Genomic DNA, 19615 nt, shown 5'->3' on the forward strand with positions numbered 1-19615 from the left:
GATTGCCCAGAAAAAAAATAAAAGCACTTCATAAATATAACCAAGACACTGTTTTTGTTTTCAATACGACTGAAGAGCAGCCATGTTGTTTGTAAACATGTGAACATGTGACGTGACTCCCTCTTCTGGGAAAAGTGTCAAAGTGCAACAGGAATCACAACTCAGGAGTTCGGGTTTGAATGGGATTTGTGTATTGCAGTAAACAGGTCACCCATGAAAACAGAACATTAAATCAAACTTACAGTACATTCCAAGTCATTTTATGGCATAACAAGAAGAACACAACATACCACGAAGGTTGTTCACTGAAAATAAAACAATTGCCTGAGACCTGTGATTTAAATCAATGTGCCAGAACAAAAATAACATCATTCTTTCTCTCTATCGCAGAGATAAAACTGTAATTTACAGGCAGAGTCTATACATTGAGGTGAATAAATAAATTAAAATCTAACAACCAAAATATTTTGAATATACATTAACTTATCCAAAGTATTCAATAGGGGGCAAAAACAAATGTTCTTCTCAAAGTTATTTACAACCCACAGCTCACACGTTGTGGCTTCTCGTGTAGAAAAATAAATAAGATTCAGAACACAGCAAAGCTAAGGAGGGTCGTCACAGTGGTCGGATCGGTTCAGTCGGGTCCTCTGCAGCCCTCCAGCTCCTCACACTTTGTACTTCTCCTTGGCTTGGTCGTTCAGTATGCAGATGTGCTGAAGGGAAGGAAAGAAAAAGACCATTAGGTTAATGTTCAATGCATTGCTACTTCCCTGGAAATAATAACACCCACCTGCCGTCATGTTCTCGGTTTAGTTTCTGGATATGTGGCATATTTTTGACAATGTGTGTTTCTATTATTCAAACATTTAATTATGTTTTTTAATAAATTAAGAAGAAATAAGCCTTTCTTCACTACAACATATAAAATCCACAGTAATAGTAAAAAAGCAAAGATGTTATTAATACCAATGTTCTGTGTACCTGTAAGATATGACAGGACCCTGAAGCAGCTGAATGGACTATTGCAATTATTAATCTGGCTATTGTGCGGAGAAGACCATGAAACGCCATTTGCCTTAGCATACATGTAGATCCAATTAACAATTTACACATGATTCAATTCAGACAAAAACTTTACCTCCTTGGTGGACTTAATAAATATACAAGCAGAGATTATTGAGCCAATATAGAATTATTTGAATAATGAATTGTGCAAAGAGCCCGAATAAAATTACTTTTAGTTTCCTGGCATGGAAAATGTTTACCTTTTTTAAAATCTTTGTTAAGTCCAAAATAATATGTATAGTTTATAATTGAAGGGATTGTAAAAACATTTTCATATGTAAAATGTCATGTTGATGATAGTGTTAATGGTTCAGTGTGTAAGATTTAGGTGAAAAGGATCTTTTGGCCGAAACATAATATAAAATAATCCTACATGTTTTCACTAGTGTGTTATATCTAAATTGTACTAATTGTTATTTTCTTTACGCGAGAGTAGGCCTTTATTTTTAAATACTTTATTTCTACATTGGGAACAGGTACTCTCTGCGGAGGCCGCCATGTTTTTTACTGTAGCCCAAACTGGACAAACTAAACACCTTTGACTTTTTAGGACAACTGAAGGCTCAGGTTCTCTTTCATGTTTATAAGGGGAGGGTGAGGTGACATGTTTTTTCATCTGCAACATGCAACTTCACCCTTAGATGTCACTAGATTGTACACACTGAACCTTTAAGTAGAACTTCATAATGCTTGTTCCTAAAAATATCCCTGACGGGGAAGAAATCTTTTTTAATCATCTGTTTCATAAGATGTCTGTTTTAATGTTTCATATGAGGAATCAAACACAGCAAACTCACACTGAGATCTCTGAAGTACTCGTTGTAGTCCAAAGCGTACCCCACCAGAAAAGCATCCGGCACCTCAAAGCCGATGTCTGAAACAACACACGTCACTAATGTGAGTCAAGAAAAGACACAACATCCACTTTAAATGCAGTGAAAATAAAACACATTAGCTGATCTGAGAGAGGATCCTGAGACATTTACAGAAGAGAGAGTTGTACTAAACTAACAGACGCTGCTCTTTTAGTGTCTGTGTTACTTAAGCTGTCAGTGCTGTGTAGTGGAACGCTTACAGTAACAGCTGTCCTTGAGGGACAATCTTAAAGAGATTATCCAACTCAGACCTAAAGGCATTACATAACAGACAGTGTGAGCAAGGGGTTATCAGGCCTGCATTAGTGCTTTAAGTGCCCAGCTTGGAACATTTGAAGTAGATTTTCCGGAAATGAATTTTAATCCTGCATGGAAAACACAGCTTTATTAAATAACACTCCAAAAAGAACCACACACACACACACAGACACACACCGACACACGAGTAATGGGCATAAAATGAGCTCTACCAGAAGTACTGCACTTCAAAGATAACATGTCTCGGTGTGCAGGTACTCACAGTCTGGTCTGTACCCTGAACTCCTCGGAGTCCTCTTCACCAAAAGGCTGGAACGACAAGTGAGGAAAAATACTGGATTTAATTAGACGTTCTAATATTTGCATGATGACAAAGAGCAAAGACAAAGGATCAGTGAGAGGCAGATAAATAATTTAAAACATATGCGCCATAATCTTAAAACCATCTGTATTGGCTGAAACGTTTTGTTCATGCATTATGCAAGAGACAAAAGTAACATTTGGCAAGTTCACATTAAAAGTTTATATTTAGATCTGGTTTAAAATGTTCAGTTGTTCTGACTGGTCGAGCTGGCAGGAAATCTTTTTTCTGATTATTCTGACACCACAGGAATGCACTATTAGAACCAGTCTGTTGTATTTATTGAAATAGAAACTGCAGCTCAGAATTTCTGTTTATAATGGAGCAAGATCAACCAGTCAAAGCGACTCAAATTGATTGCCCCACCCCCTCGCCGACCAAACACAAAGCAAACCGCTGTCTCTTAATGCAAGCATCAGAGGAAACCCACATTGCTTCAACACATTTCCTTTTTCAACCAGCAGCCCTCGAGAATACATGAGAGAAAGGTCTGCTCCATCAACAGTGCTGTTAATAGTATGGCAGATAAACTCTTAAGCTGCTCACTCCCCCTGTTACATTAGAGAGAGCGTCCATTAGCTAAGAGCACTCTCTCTCTCTGAACCAGTTATACTGAGCTCTACACTTCCTTTCAGAATAAAGTGTGCGAAGGTGCCGACCTTACAACTTTAACCATCTTTGGTTTACATCCACTCAGCAGGGAAAGCAGCGTCTGCATTGTCCTCCCGGTCTCCACGATGTCCTTTTAACAAAGCAGCACACAGGACGCTGTCACGACTCAGTGAAATGGATGAACACACAACAGAAACATGACATTCATGCAACACTAGAGACTTGTGTTTACATCAAATTAGTTGACACATCATGCCTAGTATTTAATTTCCATAATAAATACTGTTTCAAATCATCTGGCTCATATAATGAATCTGAATATAATAGATACTGAGACTAAATGAATTTGTCAACCTTCAACATGTATGTATTTTGTATATATGATTTCTGCATTAATAAATAATTTGTCTTCAGGTATATAATCTGAAAATATACATTCCTCTCTTATCACATGAATAAACTTTCTTTTTCAATGTCTTCCATAGTTTTGTGATATGCGTTACATAGACATTTTTATATAAAATTACAATCACAGATTTTGTCTAAATTATAACCCACAGTGGAGATTAAAAAAAAGTAACATTTTACCTCAACAATCAAAACATTCTGCAAAGAAAGAGTAAACAATCGTTACTTTAGAAAACATCCAAACACAACTGTGCAGTTTCAGTATTTCCTCCTGACAAACATCTGAAGACTGACCTTCCCTGAGAGATTGGACAGCTCATCCCCTCCTATGATTTTCACACTGTTTGTTGACTTGTCATTCTGGGGACACAAAGAGGACAGGACATTATCCGTCTCGCTGTGGTTACAGTTGCACTTGTGATTAACCACTCCCTGCCTGTTGTGCTTTAACGACAGGAAAGACCTTCAACTCAGATCCACATCTGCGCCCTGAGTCCAACCTGCACCGTAAACAGCCGCAGTGGCCCCATGTCTGATTTTAAAAGATTATTCTCCTCTGCACTTTGCCAACAAGTCCACATTGATACACGTCACGTCAGCACAAGTGGTTCCTGGAAATGAAAATGAGGAAAATGGCTGCTTACACAGTAGCTCTTCACCCTAATGAAATCCACTGTCAGGGGGACTGATTTATCACTGTTCTGGTTCAGCGATTTAATGTAGTCCAGGAGGTCCGCGAAGAACTTGTAGCCCCCTTTCAGGACACACAGAGCTACGATGTGGTGTCCCCCCATGTCCTGGATTATGTCGCGGGCCAGACGCTCTGTCCTGGAGCAGAAGGGACAGAAACACAGAGGAAAACAGAAGCCTCATCAACCACAGCTTTATGACTCAAGACCTGGATCACATAGTTTGGAAAAACAAAAACAGCACCCAGTGTACAAATAACTTTTGGCTTGTCTGATTGTAATCAGAGTAAATTGAAACATAAAACGGGCGGTTATGATAATACACTGATATCCACCTCGCAGACGGTTGTCATGACAAAGCTCAAAGATGATCTGGTTTCTATCCGACCTTCTGGATTCTCATGTTACTGCCTGGGCCTTTAGATTTCACACAGAAAAGACCTTGTCCAGTTATATCTCTTGTTTTAATTCTACATAGATTCATCTGATGACGGACGTCTGAGTTCACTCTGTCACATTTGAACGATCTTTCAGCGTCGATAGTCCGATAGACAAACTGCAGTCATCCAGAATCTGTTGAACCTGGGGATGCATGTTTGAGAAGGAGGAGGAGGGGATGCTTGACATGACCCTAACCATCACTTTAACACATTACTGCTGACCATTGAGCTTACTGCACTGCACCCCTCCCTTCAGAAACCCTATTCAAATGCACCACAGGGTGTGCTGGAGCTAGACAGTGATTTGTAAGGCAAATACACTGCGGGTCATAATGTTAATTCTGACATAAGCCACAAACATGAATGTGCACCAGGCTCAGACAGGGAGGTGAGATGACTTGCGAGAGAAAACGTGCAGTGATTGGCTCGGGGGCTGAGCCTGCCCACTGCTGATTGGTGTACCTGTCCATGATGAGCCCATGGGGGATGATCACTCGGTCCAGGTCGTTCTCGTAATGTCTGGGGACGCAGAACAGGTCCAGCTCGTGACCCTTCTCATCGTCAGCGATCTGGAACGAGACATATTGATGATGATGAAGAAGAAGAAGAGGAAGAAGCCCCCCCCCCCATCTCTTTAATAATGGTTGCCATGGACAGTGTCATCAACAGTGAATTTCCTAGCAACACTGGCACCCCACCTCCACCACCTGTTTGTCTGTCCCCGCACACACGTGACGGACTCGACCCGCTGCTCGTGTCCTGGGACCGAGGCAGAAGCTCGTGCCACCTGCTGTCTGTTCAAAACAGGCCCGCAGCGGCACGTGCAGCACGCGCAGAGCCACCACACCCCGACAAGTTCACCAGAGAAACCAAAACCCACACAACACCCACGACGAGATAGACTAGACTCACGTGCAGGTAGGAAGCCATGTTGGCGTCGGTGGTGGTGGTGGTGTGTTCCAGTCAGTGTCGGTGAGACGTCTGAGGAGGCATGGCCAGGAGAGGGAGGGAGAGAGGGAGGAGGGGGGGGGGGGCAGAGAGGTAGAGAGAGAGTGGGCGGTGTTTGATGATGGGTGAGTGCTGCACGAGCCGCTGACGAGCCTCTCCCCTCTCACACTGCTCCTGTGTGTGTGTGTGTGTGTGTGCGCGCGTGTTAAGCCCCTTACGTCAGAATCCAGTTGACCATCACATTAATCTGATTTGCTGGACACAACCTGAGTTTGAAATGCGCTTCACTGGTTTCCACTTCTGCCGTTTCTTCTCCTTCTACTGTAGCAGGGATGTAGAGCAGATGACGCAGTAGTGTAAATATAAACAGATGGCTCCTCCTCTTTAAGAGTAGCCCCCCCCCCCCCCCTTTCACTGCATCTGCGGTTTTACATCACTGTACTGTGTGTGTTTCTCTCCCTTGTTGCCATGTGCTTGATCTTTGTGGGAACTGTTGGGTTCCTCTATAATTTGATAAAAATGTATGTAAAGTGCCTTGAATGAATGTACGTTATGATTCGGTGCTATACAAATGAATATCAAATAGATCCGATTGTATAGAACTTTATTAGCATAATAAGTAGAGAACAATATTGTATAGTGTTTAACAATTGATGCCCTTTTCGATCTAAATGATTTACTGAATTATGGCGATGTCAATAAGGAAACTTTTAATTTCAAATGTAATTGTCACTATGTCAATGTTCCAACTGCATGTTATTCAAGTGTATGTATAGTATTGATTTGAAATGTTTCATTTTTCTCATGGTTTGTCCAAAGGACCTTCTGATACAAGTTATTTACATATGCTCTGTTCATGCTATACTTGAGTTGACTGGCCGATGAGTTCTCACACAGATTTGTGAAAAGTATTCTTTGTTACTCACATTCATTCTGGACAGCCTAACCAAAACCTTTTCTCTAACCTCTGAAATTATGTTCTGCCTGGTCCTGACAAGGTCAGTGTTGAGGCACATGCACCCTCACATGCGCACACACACCTTCTCCATTACTCCATTTGAAAGGGTGATCACAAAACCTACACCTGTTGGACAACAATTAACAGTTTTTAAATTTAGAGAGAAGAGCAAAACTAAAAAATGCAAAAACAACAAACTTTGAATAGGATTCCAATTTAATAAGTGATACAGAAAAAAAAAAACATTTCTCCATCTTACAAAAAAAGCAACACCAGGTGTCGTACAACACCAGGAGGATGGGCAACTACAAAAACAGTTAACGTGTTCTTATAGTTCAAAACGCCAAAGAAGCAAACATCATCATCTCTGTACGATAATAAGAGTCTTTATGAGTGCCACTTGTGACCGTGAGGCCAAATCTCAAATGACACCATTCCCCATATAGAGCTCTACTTTTAGCCTGAGACCCACATACAGAGCTGTGGGCACAAAGTAGAGCACCATCCAGATGAAGATGACGTGATTTGAGAAAAGACTTAAAAGGAAGAACTCTCATTTTTTCTTCTTCTCATCTTTCTTGGCACCATCTCCTTTTTCCTTGTCTTTGTCTTTGTCCTTCTCATCTTTTTTCTCTTTGTCATCTTTCTTCTCTTTCTTGCCTTCCTCCTTTTCCTGTCCCTCCTTCTTTTCTGCGTCTCGGTTCGAAATCTTGTTGTTGATGAGGTTGTGCAGGGCCACCACCGAGCGTATGAGTGAGGCCAGGTAGACCACCAACATCTGGTCGTTGGTCTTTAGGTAGAAGGCTTTTGTGAACTCCTGCAAAGAGGAAACATTAAGTCAAGCAACACAGAAAGTTAAGTAATCATACACCAACATTACATTTAAGATATAATATGATCAATCACCTAACACCACAGGCCAAAAGACCAGTTACTGAAATATGTTTTATTTCTCAGATATGAAAAGAACAAGTGTCTCCAAGGTCTAGAGTGTTAGATAATTTGACTGACAATGGATATGTCTGTAAGAAGATATGAAGCTATGCAGATATGATACTTCTATGCATTCCTGTATATTTATCTAACTATTTGTATATATATATATATATAGTTGAACATATAATAATTATTATTTCCCTTCTGATTATGTCACTGATTATATTAACTACAACTTAAGTGAAATAAGAATAACTTCACTGACATTGAACAAAAAACTGGATGTGGGTGTTTAGATTTATGAATTCATTTCAATAAAAATATATATTTTGTAATGGTCTCACTAAATTGGAATATGTTTTGCCTACTAATGGATAAAATGTTAAATTCTTGCTCAGTTACAGATGCAGGTTAAAAGACAGAATTCACATTTGCAGCTTCAGGTTTTATTTTGACTGTACATTCGCCTTTGTCTTTGGTTCACTATATTATTAAAAAAACATTATGATAGGGGCCAAAACAGTACAAAATAATTTCTTTTTATTTAAATATTTAAGCCATTTTAGCTGGACTTTACCCTATTTTAAACAGGTTCAACAAAAATGCAGCTTCAATTAAACGTAAACTAAATGTTTGGGATTTGAGATGCCAAATCATTACCGTGTAAACTTACTTGATTTACTGCAAACACAAATGACTTACCAGTAAATTCACATCTGGCAGCAGGTTGAAAACATCCTGCAGATGGTAGATGATCTGATGGTTGATGGGAAGTTTCCCTGCAGTCACTTTTTCCAGGTAAGAGCGGATGTCCAGCAGCTTTGAGTTGAGTCCCTTTAGGCCATGAACCTGGTTCGTAATGCGTTGAGACAAAGTGCCCACTGTGGTATCTTTGATATCTCTGTAACAACGATGTAGCAGATGAGGAAAATGAGAGTGAGAATGTACATAAATAATTTTTTTGGTTCACAAGAGTGACAAGAAGTTGACATTTGTCGATTATTTCTGTTCGCATTTACCATTTGTATGCTTTTAGCTTTGCTATAATTGCATCATATATAAAATCTGTTCTGTAATAACAATTACTCACTGAGATGACTGAATGTTTGGTTATTATGTTGTTCAGTACCTGAGCAGGTGCTCCACTCCTACTTCCTCTGCTTCCTCAGCTCCAATCTCACTGGTCACATGTTCAAATGTCTTGGATGTTGGTGTGCCATCCTAGAAGTAGTTAAAAAAAAAAACTTTCAAAAAAAATCCCAACAATTCAAACTTAAGTTTGTATTTAACTAACTAATGAGCCACTTACGTCGTGTATTTCCTCCACGGAGATGTAAGCTTCTGTGGGTAGACCAAGATCTTTGGGCTTCACATCTATAATGACTAACACCTGGAGGGTGGATTAAAAAGAAATATGAGTTATTAAACATCAGAACTAATGTGAGTGGAACCAGGGTTGACCAGGAAAAAGGAAATGGATACATACCGAATTGGTACAGTACTGCTTGATGAGTTCATTGATGGCAATGTCATTCTTATGTAATTTGGGTCCTGTGTGGTACCACCCAACTATTCTTTCTCTGGCTGAAATCCAGAATAAACAGTAGATAGTTATTCACAGTTAACCAAATCTGGCACACATAGAAATATAAAAACTCAAATATAATATGTAAAAGTATCCGGAGGCTTACCGTTAACTTTCTTGAACATGCCATACATGTTCTCCAGGTAGTCATGGTCCAGGAACCACACTGAGTCGTCCCTGTCATCCTCATCGAAAGGCACTGGAAAAGAACAATGACAGAACTGATCAAATCTGTCTGAGACACATAAGAATAATTATTGACTTAAAGAATTAATTTTGCGCTGTACTGTGTAGTAGCTTTAAAAGGAAGCTGTTTTTAGTGTTATATTACACATGAGTCAAATACAGAGCTTGTGAAAACTGCAGTGTGATGTTTTCAGTGACTGTGGGGATTTTTGTGTGTGTCTGTAACATAATCACGTTTTTTTTAGAGATCTTATACCATACTAGTGACTAACTAGCGCAGATGTATCAGCATCTCTGTTCTACTCTAAGTGTCACCCAAACACTTACCTGCAAAACTATTTGAGACGTCAAGAACTTTTTTGTGCCAGGATCCCAGGAGGACGCCAACCACTCGTTTCTGGTTGCCAACCTTCCCTATCCTAGAATTGAACAGTGACAGTATGGAGAATAATTAACATACTAGTTAATGGGAACTTATAGACATAAGAGTGAGTAGTTAGCTTGGCTGCTGCTGTGAGCTAAGCTAATGGCTACAGCTTCCATTGCTACTGAAATGAATGACAACACGATATCAAGAGTACATTACCATAAAGTACATATTGATGACTAATTCAACAGCTCGTTATTGACATAATATTCCCTCACACTGGCTAGGTGGCGAGTTAAACGTGGTTTCCGCGAGCTAGCTAGCATGCTAATGGCTGCGTTCACTCTCATCGGCACTCTGACTCAGCAGGGCTAACGCTAGCTTAGCTTAGCAGCGGCGGTCCGCTCCTGTACGTGTTATCACCCGGCTCTGGAGCAGAGGCTCCGCCTGGACACTGAAGACTGACCTGTTGAAGTGGTCGACCACGCTGAGCAGCACCAGCGGATGAACCACCACGTTTTCCACCGCTAACTCCGGCATTTTCTGTCGCAGGGACGATAAACAGCACACAAACTACCAGCAGCACACAATGACGGCCACTCCGCTCCGCACTGCACTTCCGCTTTGCGTCTGACGTCGCTTCCGTTTCCCCTGACAACAGTGGGACGCGCAGAGCAGCTCGTGGAGACCATATATATATATATATATATATATATATATATATATGTATATGGTCTCCAAGACTTCATCAGTGTTGTGCAAGTTCACACCTCTCATGAACTAGTTCAAAGTTCAGTTCATACAAGTAAACATGAATAGTTCACGTTGATAGTTCACCATTTAAATTCTGAACTAGTTCATAGTTCAGTTCTTCATTTCATAGTTTTAAAGTGGAAACTGAGAATGAAAGACTTGTTAAAGAAAACCTTATCCATCACTACCCCTTGCCTTTACTGTCGGAATGTTTTTCAGACAGTGTGTAAAAATCCCTCAGATAATAATAAGGTGCATCGGATCTCGGATGTAGTTGCTGATTATGTGTCTCTGCTTTCTCTTGCCCTCTGTGTATGAGACCGAGAGCTGTTGTGTCGCAGGTATGGCCTGCCCCTTTAAGGAAAGTTTGTAGTGTGTGACGTAGTGCACCAGGGTATTGTGGGAAATAGGCTAAAAGTGTGTATTTAAGGAGAAGTGGATGCTAGTGTTGCTCCTGCTGAAAGAAGTGGCCGCATTCCAAGTAAAGAAACATCTCCTCCTCCTTCTTCACGGAGCGGTCCGGAAGGCTGGTTACCGGCCAGACAGCGAGCCGAGATAACGAGTGACTGGTGACCGGCTCCTGGTACAGGCGACACAGGAGACTGATTTATCATGACGTGACACATGCAATGAAAAACAATACATTAACGTCACACCATCTTCCTCTAACCCCGGGGACGCACCGGAGGTAGAAGGTGGTCCGCCTCCTTTCCTCGCCCATGTTATACTTGGGCTGTTCGCACCGGCAGCGTAGTGCCGGGAAGAACCAGGAAGCGCCGCGACACACACACAGGCACATTATCTCCTGTGGGGGGCTGGCGGCTACAGGCTTGCGTAGGTCAGTCACCTGTGAAGACCAGCATCATTAACCCCAGAACCAGCCTGGAGAAATAATGATGATGAAATGTAATATAACAAATATAAATATAAAAATTATAAATAAAAAAAAAATATAAAATATATTTTTTTAAATTAAATGAAATGGGGGAAAAAAAACAAAAAACTGCGCGCGCACATCCTGCGCAGAAGCCCAATGCGCACATTCTGCGCAGAAACCTACTGCGCACATTCTGCGCAGAAGCCCATTGCGCACATTCTGCGCAGAAGCCCATTGCGCACATTCTGCGCAGAAGCCCATTGCGCACATTCTGCGCAGAAGTCTACTGCGCACATTCTGCGCAGAAGCCCATTGCGCACATTCTGCGCAGAAGCCCATTGCGCACATTCTGCGCAGAAGCCCATTGCGCACATTCTGCGCAGAAACCTACTGCGCACATTCTGCGCAGAAGCCCATTGCGCACATTCTGCGCAGAAGCCCATTGCGCAGATCCTGCGCAGAAGTCTACTGCGCACATTCTGCGCAGAAGCCCATTGCGCACATTCTGCGCAGAAGCCTACTGCGCACATTCTGCGCAGAAGCCCATTGCGCACATTCTGCGCAGAAACCTACTGCGCACATTCTGCGCAGAAGCCCATTGCGCACATTATGCGCAGAAGTCCATTGCGCAGATCCTGCGCAGAAGTCTACTGCGCACATTCTGCGCAGAAGCTCATTGCGCACATTCTGCGCAGAAGCCCATTGCGCAGGAATTGCGCGCGCAGCTTTTTTTTTTTTTAATAATTAAATTTTTCCCTGTTTTTAATTTAATTACTCTAAATTATCTTGTTTAAGATATTTTGCAATTAATAGGACAAGTCCTGCCAATATTAGGAGTTTAACATATTGCCGGATGAAAATGGGAGGGAGTGGGATTCGAACCCGGGTCCCCCGTTAACGCGTCGAGCGCTTTACAGACTAGGCCACCTCGTCTGGTGGCTTTCAAAACGAACTAAGCAAATTAAAACTATGGACAAATGATCGTGTGTGTGTCGGTCTCATTTTATGCTGCTTTTCATAAACACTTCAGAGAAAATATTTTCTACTTTACTACATATATTTGACAGCCTTACTTAAAAGTTACTTTTATATTTTTGGCTTTTAGATACTGGATGAAACCTATTGTTAGAGAATAGCCCAGTGGGGGGGGATATTTTTTGAGAGAAGATTCCAGATTCATTCACTATACGGCTCAACAGCCATGAAGCTTCTTTCTACCAAGTTGTGTGGTTCGGAGCCGAACTGGCCTGAGAAGAAAACACTTGGAATACGTTGCTTGTTTGGTCTGCATATGTGTGCCATGAGTGATGGGTAACGTAGTGCGAAGTCGAGGTAGTTGATTTAGGTTAGGCTACATCGCGGACATTTTACGGGCACTGAGCAACGACAGTGGTGAAAGCATTCGATTTAGACAGCGTCTCTCCTGAGGATTGAAATGTCCCGAGGGTCGGTGAACAGGTAGGAGTGTGGCACGTGACAGTTCTAAGCCAATGGCTGTAGGGTTTTGTGGGATGCCAGGCTCTCATTGGCTGATGAGTTGGCGTATCAAGGGTGATTGAGGAGGGGGAGTGAAGAACACAGTGGTGGATGATAGGAGTGTCGGAGTTACGAACAAGAAGTGTGTCGTGTTCGCTGAACTTTATAAAGTTACACATAAAGAGAGGTTTCCTGTTGTCTATACGCGAGGACGCTAAAATATGAACGTGTTCACCGTTCAAATTCATTATTTGACATTGAGTTGCGTTCAGTTCATCGTTCTCATAAAAGTGAACGTGTTCAATGAGCGCGTTCTTTTGCGTTCGTTCATGCACAACACTGGACTTAATATATATCTATGGTGGAGACACCTCGTCGACGTGAGGCCCTATTGAAATTGTAAGGATTATTAATATTATTATTATATTCAGGAAAAAAATTATTAATAATAATAAAATAAATCAAAATCAAGATGAATAATTTAAATATTTTAGTTAAATTAATTTAGAAAAATTGAGTGACTCATAACAGTGACACAGAACATATAACAATATATATATGTATGTAGCCTATTGTGCTTGCCTTAATCTGAGTCCATATCTGGTCACTTTACTCACCAGATCCTCCTTCATGCTTTTATTTGTTATTATGATCTGCATTTCCACTCTCAAATTTAATAAAAGGCGATTATTTACACATTATGAAAGTCTGTCATCAAAAGTTATATTGAAATTATATTTCAAGTTGTACCTGGTAACATTGGTGGAGTCCTTGGAGAATGCCTACGAGGTCCCATCAAAAGGAAAACATTGGGCCAAATCTCAACTTGTGATGATAAATAAAAATGGAAATGGAAATTGGAAAGTAAAATGTGACGAATCTCTATTTGCTGTATTGTAAGACAAAAACACTGAATACATGTATTCAGCCTCGATAGAATACAAATAAGTGGAGAGTTGCCTTGTCAGACCGTTATTCAAAACTTTGTTCCTTTGAGGTATTTCCATCTACTGTGGTACAGTTGTAGTCAATAAATTGCTACATGAGCCGTGGCATCTCTGTGCATCATTGCTATCATGGAGTTATTCACCATCTTATGTAGAATCGAAGGCAAAGACACACATCTTTTCTTTTGGTCTAGCTCTGCTGTACACAACCACTTCCGTTGGAACCCCTTCAAAACAAAAGTCCCAAACAGACACACTGCTTTATAACAGGAAACACACGCCAACCTTTCACAATAAAGCAACTAAATAAAATAGCTTACATCTACCTTCTATCTCATTGAATAAATCAGTGATCACAAACTGCTTTAGTTGCTATCAGACCGCTTGGCAATAAAGACAACTTCCTCCAAACAGATTGACAACAAAGACAACTGGCTTTACTCCGTGGGACATGACATGAGAGACAGCTATCTTTACATATCACTGGCAGTCTCTGTTGATAGCGGAAGTGCCTGTACGAGCTGCCGCTGCCACGATCCGAGCTTGCCCTTTCTGGCAGAGGAGCGGACGCAACATGGTGAGAACAAGTGCATTTGTTTTGTAATAAATGTGTTTTCTTTTATGACCTTTAAAGATTCTGAACCACTTTCCAATGTTTATATAAACTTTGGATGACAGAAAACATTCGCTGTGGAGCATCATCGTGTAAACAATCCTCTGAACGAGACCAGAAGGAAAACAGAGATCTTTAAAGTTTCTGTTTATCACTTGTTTATGGGTAAACGGTGTAATTTCGGATGTGAACCTCCTGTGTGGTTGTGTCCGTTGTGCAGGCGGACGTTGAGGACACACTGAAGAGGATCGAGACCCACAAAGGTGTGATTGGGACAGTGGTTGTCAATGGAGACGGTAAGACGCACACAGAGAGACAATCTTAAACGTGAGTCAGGGCGGTCCCGCGTGGTGTCCCCTCATTCTGCTGTGTGATCTCCTCAGGTATTCCCGTCAGAACGACCTTAGACAACTCCACCACCGTCAAGTACGCGGGGCTGTTTCGTCAGCTCACCGTGATGGCCAGGAGCACAGTGAGAGACATCGACCCCCAGAACGACCTCACCTTCCTCCGCATCCGCACCAAGAAGCACGAGATCATGGTGGCGCTGGGTGAGTGTCACTGGTGTTTTATGTATTTTGTGATGACCACTGAAACAAAACAATTAATATCATCGCACTTTGGCTCAGCTGTTTTTTTACCCTTCATCCTCTCCTCCCTTCATTTCTCTGCAGAGAATGACTTTCTGCTGATAGTCATCCAGAAGCCATGTGAATAGCTGCTGGACATCTCCATGAGTCAGCTCATGGTTTGGTCACATGCTGCTGCTGTATCCAGACAAACAGCTCTTGTTACTGCTGTGTTCTGTTCCCTGAAGTGCTGCATGATCCCTCCTTTCCTGTTTGGAACTGACATATGTTGAGTACGTCTGTAAAGTTGAGCCGATGGATATTGTACAATAGATAAGAATAGATTTAACCTCTTCACTTTGGTAAATGTGACCAATACAGTGAAACATGATGGATACACTATTTCTTACTATGCAAACAATAAATACCTTTATAGAAGATGTATAACAATGCTGAGTTTGTCTTGATTAGTGGGTCAGAGTCAGAGATGGAAGCCACTTATGTCACAAAGACAGCTGGTAAAAGATGAGCAGATCTTTTGATCTACAAACAGGAAAAGTGACTTAAGTAGAATTTATATTCAACTGAACGAAATCTGCAGAAGCCTGCTTGCATGACCCAGTGAGGGCCAGAGGCTCTGTGTTCGATCTGTGCAGGCACGGCCCTGTTGAAAATCACAATTAATAAATTCGCCTTGTGTAATTACTGAGGATGCAATGCGTAGCTAATCAATATTGTATGGATGGAGGGTCTGACACAACAAACTGTAAAACATTATGTATACAGCACCTCTATGTATTCAAAGCCTGTTAACATACACCAGCCCAAACTCAGAGGGCCCCAGGATTAGAGACAATTACAACATTACTAAGAAATCATCAGAACACTCAGATTTAAATGTTCAAGGGTTTGGCTGCACAACAGAATTCAACTGTTTGATATTTGTCAGAGGTGAAAACTCTTAATCTCTCCCCAGATACGTGACAATCACACATTCAAGGCATTTTACAAATATTTTAATGTAAATTTCCATCAGAATGTACAGCAATATATATGTTAATAAATAATCCATTGCAATTGTACAGCCCAAATAATACATAACAGAACATCTGATTGATAAAGAAATATTCAGGATATCACAGCAGGTTTGTGGAGGGGAGCGAGCAGATGATGGAGGTCATGTGATTTGGGGGAAAGGAGAAGGCTCCCACCCATTTCCAATATTCAGACGAGAGGCAGAAATTATAAGTGACATTGTTTAACCTGGCTTCAACAAAAACAAACCTCATTCAGAGACCAAGCGAGGGGGTAGGTTTTAGTTCATTTTATGTCACCCATTAAGAATTACATAATTTAAATTACTCTTGAAAGGAGTATCATGAAAAAGAGACAGTTGTAATAATAATTTTGGCTTTTCCCATTTCATTAATTTTGTCCACCATAGAGGTTACGTTGTAAGAAATTGAACACAAAACGACTGGATAGATTACCACAAGACTTAGTGTGGTATTGGTCAAGAAAGAACTGGTTAAATTTAGCTGAAGATCCGGATCAGGGGGCGGGTACAGGATTTTTTTGACGGAGAGTAATTCATGGACCTTGATGAAAGTAAATCAGACCTGTCTAAATGTGTTGTAGTGTCACTCAGGTGACGCCAGCTCTCTAACATCACAAAATTCCTTCAAATAAATAAAAATCAAATCAGAACTTTTAATTCTTCAAGTGTTGTCAACGTGTATAGGCATATGAAGGGCGTAGGACACCGAGTCTGGGTTGAACCATCTGAGCGATGGTCACAGCTTGACGTCGTTCTGAGGTAAAGACAGACATTTGCTGCTTCATCTTCCGTCCCCCGTGTCGTGTTTGTCCATCTTCAAACACTGTGACATCACGTGACACTTGTTTTTCAAATAACGTCCTTCATTTTCTAAACATTTTGATTCTGACCAGCAGCAGTTCAAACGCGACATATGGCTTCTCACAAGAAATGGTTAATACAATAAAACATACAAAATTCTCTGTCTATCACAATTAACGTTAACAACAGAAAACGTAAGAAAAAAACTTCACCGATACCATTTTCCATTATATAGATATTATCTTTTAGACGTCTCCTATCCTCTGTGAAAGCACAAACACCGCCTCTTCTGTCAGACACAGTACTGTACTCTGTCGACACTACAACATCACACCACACAGAGGACTCAAGTATTTCCTCTCATTTAATTTCAAGTGCATCCTGTCAAGTTTAAGGCCTGAGGTGTGCTTTGATTCCTCAACTTTCCCTGTCTGAGTTCCGACCATGTGACCCCTGCACAGTCTCCGCCCTCTGCTCCAGAGAGGCTCCAGATTTGTGCCGAGTGCTAGATCCCGTTAGTGTGGATCAATACAGTTTATACAGAAAGTTGATATGACATGAGTTTAATGGCGGAACATCCTTAAAGCCGAATCGGGGAATGATGGGAGTGGTTATGAAGATGCTGTTTGACCTACACAGTGCTGTTAGAGTCCAAAGAGACACAAGAGAGGGAGAGGGGGGGGGGGGGGCGGTGCTGCCCAGACTATGTGGTCACGATGGATTGCTGCTACCGTGGCAAACACGGCAGGTAATCAATTGAATCTGGGGCCAGTCAGATAATGTAACTGATTGGCCAGGGAGGTAACAAGACATGGATCGGCTCCTTTGAGCGCCCACAGTGGTCTGGCTCCAGTCCATCTTGTTCCTGTCACTGTTCCTCGGCTGTCAGAGACGGATCCGTGGGAGCGTCCGTGTCAGAGGTCACCTCGGCGTGTGCCCGTTGACTTGGCCCCTGCCCCAGTGAATGCTGGGTAGTGTCAGACACCTCCTGAAGTGCTCCAGCTGCGCCTGCAGTCTCTCTCGCTCTTCTCTCACTGTCTGTCTCTGACTCACCAGCTCCTGATAAATGAGGGACGGCAGAAACACTCAGCACAGAATCAAGACTTTCAGCACTGAGCTGCTCTGACACTGACACAGAAAGAGCAAAGTACACAAATCTGCAAGAATCAAAGAGTCACGTGTGCACATTTGGTCTAAGATACTTACCCCCATGGAGAGAGAGAGTTGCTCCGCAGTTCTGGTCAGATTATAGTTTTGTGCTTCAAGTCTTTTACACTGCGTGTGAAGAACCTCCCTCTCTATGCTCCATTCTGTGAAGAAAGAAACGCACAGACAAACTCCAATTACCACACTGTGCTTGTTTAGCTCCACCAAATTCAGACTATATACCTTTTTTTCCAGATTCTTATGAGGTCTCTCTGACCTTTGACCCCTGTTATAGTTTAGTATCTTTTTTTCTTTGGAAATATATAGATTATTTAAATTTTATTCACCTACTTTACCCTCTGAAAGATGTTTGAGTAAACAGTCACTAGGGGTTGAAACAATTTGACATTGACTTACCATTCGTGTACTCGTGGTAGGCCTCAAAAATATCTTCAATGCCACGCCACTTCCTCGGAGCTTCCTCTGCCGCTTCCTCCTCCTCGCCATCTTCCTCCTCCTCCTGCCCAGACTCTTCCTCGTCCTCATCGGACAGGTTTTCCGTCTCCCCAGTGTCCCGATTGGCTACAGGAGAATGTAAGTGATGGCCGTTGATGTGCGTGTGCTGAGGGGCGTGGTTGTGTTTCAGGTGAGAGTTGGTGCGAGGCAGCGAGGGCTCCACCTTCATGCCAGCTTCAGGGACACCGTGAGAGACTCCTGAGAAGTAAAGAGTCTTTTTAGCACCAAGTCAACATACTTGCAGACATTTCAGGGTGGTTCAAAAACACACCACTAGATGGCAGACCATTGTCATTTTTACAACACAGTCATACCTAATGGTCTTTCACCTAATGAGTGTGCGGGACTAACCTTTGTTCTGCAGTGTGTTGTGTGTGGACTGCAGCACGGCCTGGTGGAAGTGCTGAGCAAAGGCCTCAGGTGAGAATCTCTCCCAGGGCCGGTTTGTCCCATTGTGCACCGGACGGGATTCCTTTTTCTGGGGGGAAGCAACAACGCCGTTCTGGAGGCTCTGCGGCTTCCTGTTCGGTGGAGCCTCTGTGAATTCAACCTTTTCATGGTGGGAGGCCAGAGGCGGAGGGACGCGGGCCAACTGGGAGTCCATGGAGTGCCTTAATGTGTTTTTGAGGTGGTTCTTCGATTTATGTAAGTAAGGAGGGGACGGGCTGGGAGAGTCTGGGTACACATGTCCGTTTGATTGACACTGCCCAGGGGCTGAGGAGGAGTCACCTGAAAACAAATGTGCACGCATCATTAGGAAGTGAACTTTATACTTGATATAGATGTATTTGTGTAGCTGCTCTTCTGTGTGTTTGTGTCTCACCAGTTGAGGGAGCAGGAGGACTGCTACATGACGGTAAAGGATTATATCTGAGGGTGTCCAACGTCACAGTTTTCCTCTGAATGGCCCTCAGAAGCTCCTCTGCCCTCTCCTTATCTACAGAGGAAAAGGACAGAATGAGAACAGCCGTCATTCATCTTTAAAAATAGGCGGACTTAAAGAATTGACTAGCACCGGGAGCTGATGGAAAAAGGTCAGGGAATAGATGATCTGAGGTGATGTCCAGTGCAACGTCATCACAGCCAGACCACAGCCTCAGAACTGACGTTTAATAAAAGATTAGAACTTTCAGTTTGTACCAGTTTTCACCCTTGGACTTTTCAGAAGA

General features: G+C 42.1%; 4 protein-coding genes across 7 annotated transcripts in view; 1 reads left to right on the forward strand and 3 right to left on the reverse strand.

The window, feature by feature from the left end:
• Positions 1 to 174: 174 nt before the first annotated feature.
• hprt1l (hypoxanthine phosphoribosyltransferase 1, like) lies at positions 175 to 5782 on the reverse strand. The gene is made up of 9 exons (XM_062390779.1): positions 5624 to 5782; positions 5174 to 5280; positions 4227 to 4410; positions 3877 to 3942; positions 3763 to 3780; positions 3222 to 3304; positions 2464 to 2510; positions 1866 to 1942; positions 175 to 716 (listed from the first exon to the last, which is right to left on the reverse strand). The coding sequence occupies exons 1-9, from the start codon at positions 5639 to 5641 to the stop codon at positions 669 to 671; spliced, it is 648 nt and encodes a 215-aa protein (XP_062246763.1). The 5' UTR covers positions 5642 to 5782; the 3' UTR covers positions 175 to 668.
• A 1033-nt stretch (positions 5783 to 6815) lies between these two features.
• On the reverse strand, positions 6816 to 10328 carry psmd7 (proteasome 26S subunit, non-ATPase 7). Its single transcript, XM_062390776.1, has 8 exons — positions 10158 to 10328; positions 9652 to 9743; positions 9245 to 9337; positions 9040 to 9137; positions 8863 to 8943; positions 8683 to 8774; positions 8256 to 8454; positions 6816 to 7434 (listed from the first exon to the last, which is right to left on the reverse strand). Exons 1-8 carry the CDS (start codon positions 10229 to 10231, stop codon positions 7171 to 7173), a joined length of 993 nt encoding a protein of 330 aa, XP_062246760.1. The 5' UTR covers positions 10232 to 10328; the 3' UTR covers positions 6816 to 7170.
• A 3842-nt stretch (positions 10329 to 14170) lies between these two features.
• On the forward strand, positions 14171 to 15362 carry LOC133955389 (dynein light chain roadblock-type 2-like). The gene is made up of 4 exons (XM_062390210.1): positions 14171 to 14321; positions 14578 to 14653; positions 14741 to 14908; positions 15032 to 15362. Exons 1-4 carry the CDS (start codon positions 14319 to 14321, stop codon positions 15073 to 15075), a joined length of 291 nt encoding a protein of 96 aa, XP_062246194.1. The 5' UTR covers positions 14171 to 14318; the 3' UTR covers positions 15076 to 15362.
• Positions 15363 to 15926: 564 nt separating this feature from the next.
• The window catches only part of LOC133955675 (genetic suppressor element 1-like), a 37531-nt gene continuing 33842 nt past the window's right edge, over positions 15927 to 19615 (reverse strand). For all 4 annotated transcript variants that reach the window (XM_062390637.1, XM_062390636.1, XM_062390638.1 and 1 more), the window contains exons 12-16: positions 19270 to 19383; positions 18798 to 19175; positions 18348 to 18644; positions 17991 to 18094; positions 15927 to 17843 (exon numbers count right to left, since the gene is read on the reverse strand). In XM_062390637.1, the coding sequence (XP_062246621.1) occupies positions 17706 to 17843; positions 17991 to 18094; positions 18348 to 18644; positions 18798 to 19175; positions 19270 to 19383 (1031 nt within the window). In that variant the 3' untranslated portion in view covers positions 15927 to 17705. The remainder of the gene's footprint in view (positions 17844 to 17990; positions 18095 to 18347; positions 18645 to 18797; positions 19176 to 19269; positions 19384 to 19615) is intronic.

The sequence above is a fragment of the Platichthys flesus genome, chromosome 6 (genome assembly GCF_949316205.1).
Source record: "Platichthys flesus chromosome 6, fPlaFle2.1, whole genome shotgun sequence".
NCBI lineage: Eukaryota > Metazoa > Chordata > Actinopteri > Pleuronectiformes > Pleuronectidae > Platichthys > Platichthys flesus.

What these genes read in the sequence shown, in the direction of transcription:
- hprt1l (XM_062390779.1), bottom strand. An exon ending in TTAGGGTGAAGAGCTACTGT is followed by an intron (nt 3,943 to 4,226) that starts GTAAGCAGCCAT and finishes TTGTGTCCCCAG; the next exon opens with AATGACAAGTCAACAAACAG. An exon ending in AGTACTTCAGAGATCTCAGT is followed by an intron (nt 717 to 1,865) that starts GTGAGTTTGCTG and finishes CCTTCCCTTCAG; the next exon opens with CACATCTGCATACTGAACGA.
- psmd7 (XM_062390776.1), bottom strand. Translation starts at nt 10,231, where the DNA reads ATGCCGGAGTTAGCGGTGGAAAACGTGGTGGTTCATCCGCTGGTGCTG. An exon ending in CATGTTCAAGAAAGTTAACG is followed by an intron (nt 9,138 to 9,244) that starts GTAAGCCTCCGG and finishes TCTGGATTTCAG; the next exon opens with CCAGAGAAAGAATAGTTGGG. An exon ending in GGAGTGGAGCACCTGCTCAG is followed by an intron (nt 8,455 to 8,682) that starts GTACTGAACAAC and finishes TCGTTGTTACAG; the next exon opens with AGATATCAAAGATACCACAG.
- LOC133955389 (XM_062390210.1), top strand. An exon ending in AGTGGTTGTCAATGGAGACG is followed by an intron (nt 14,654 to 14,740) that starts GTAAGACGCACA and finishes TGATCTCCTCAG; the next exon opens with GTATTCCCGTCAGAACGACC. An exon ending in CGAGATCATGGTGGCGCTGG is followed by an intron (nt 14,909 to 15,031) that starts GTGAGTGTCACT and finishes ATTTCTCTGCAG; the next exon opens with AGAATGACTTTCTGCTGATA.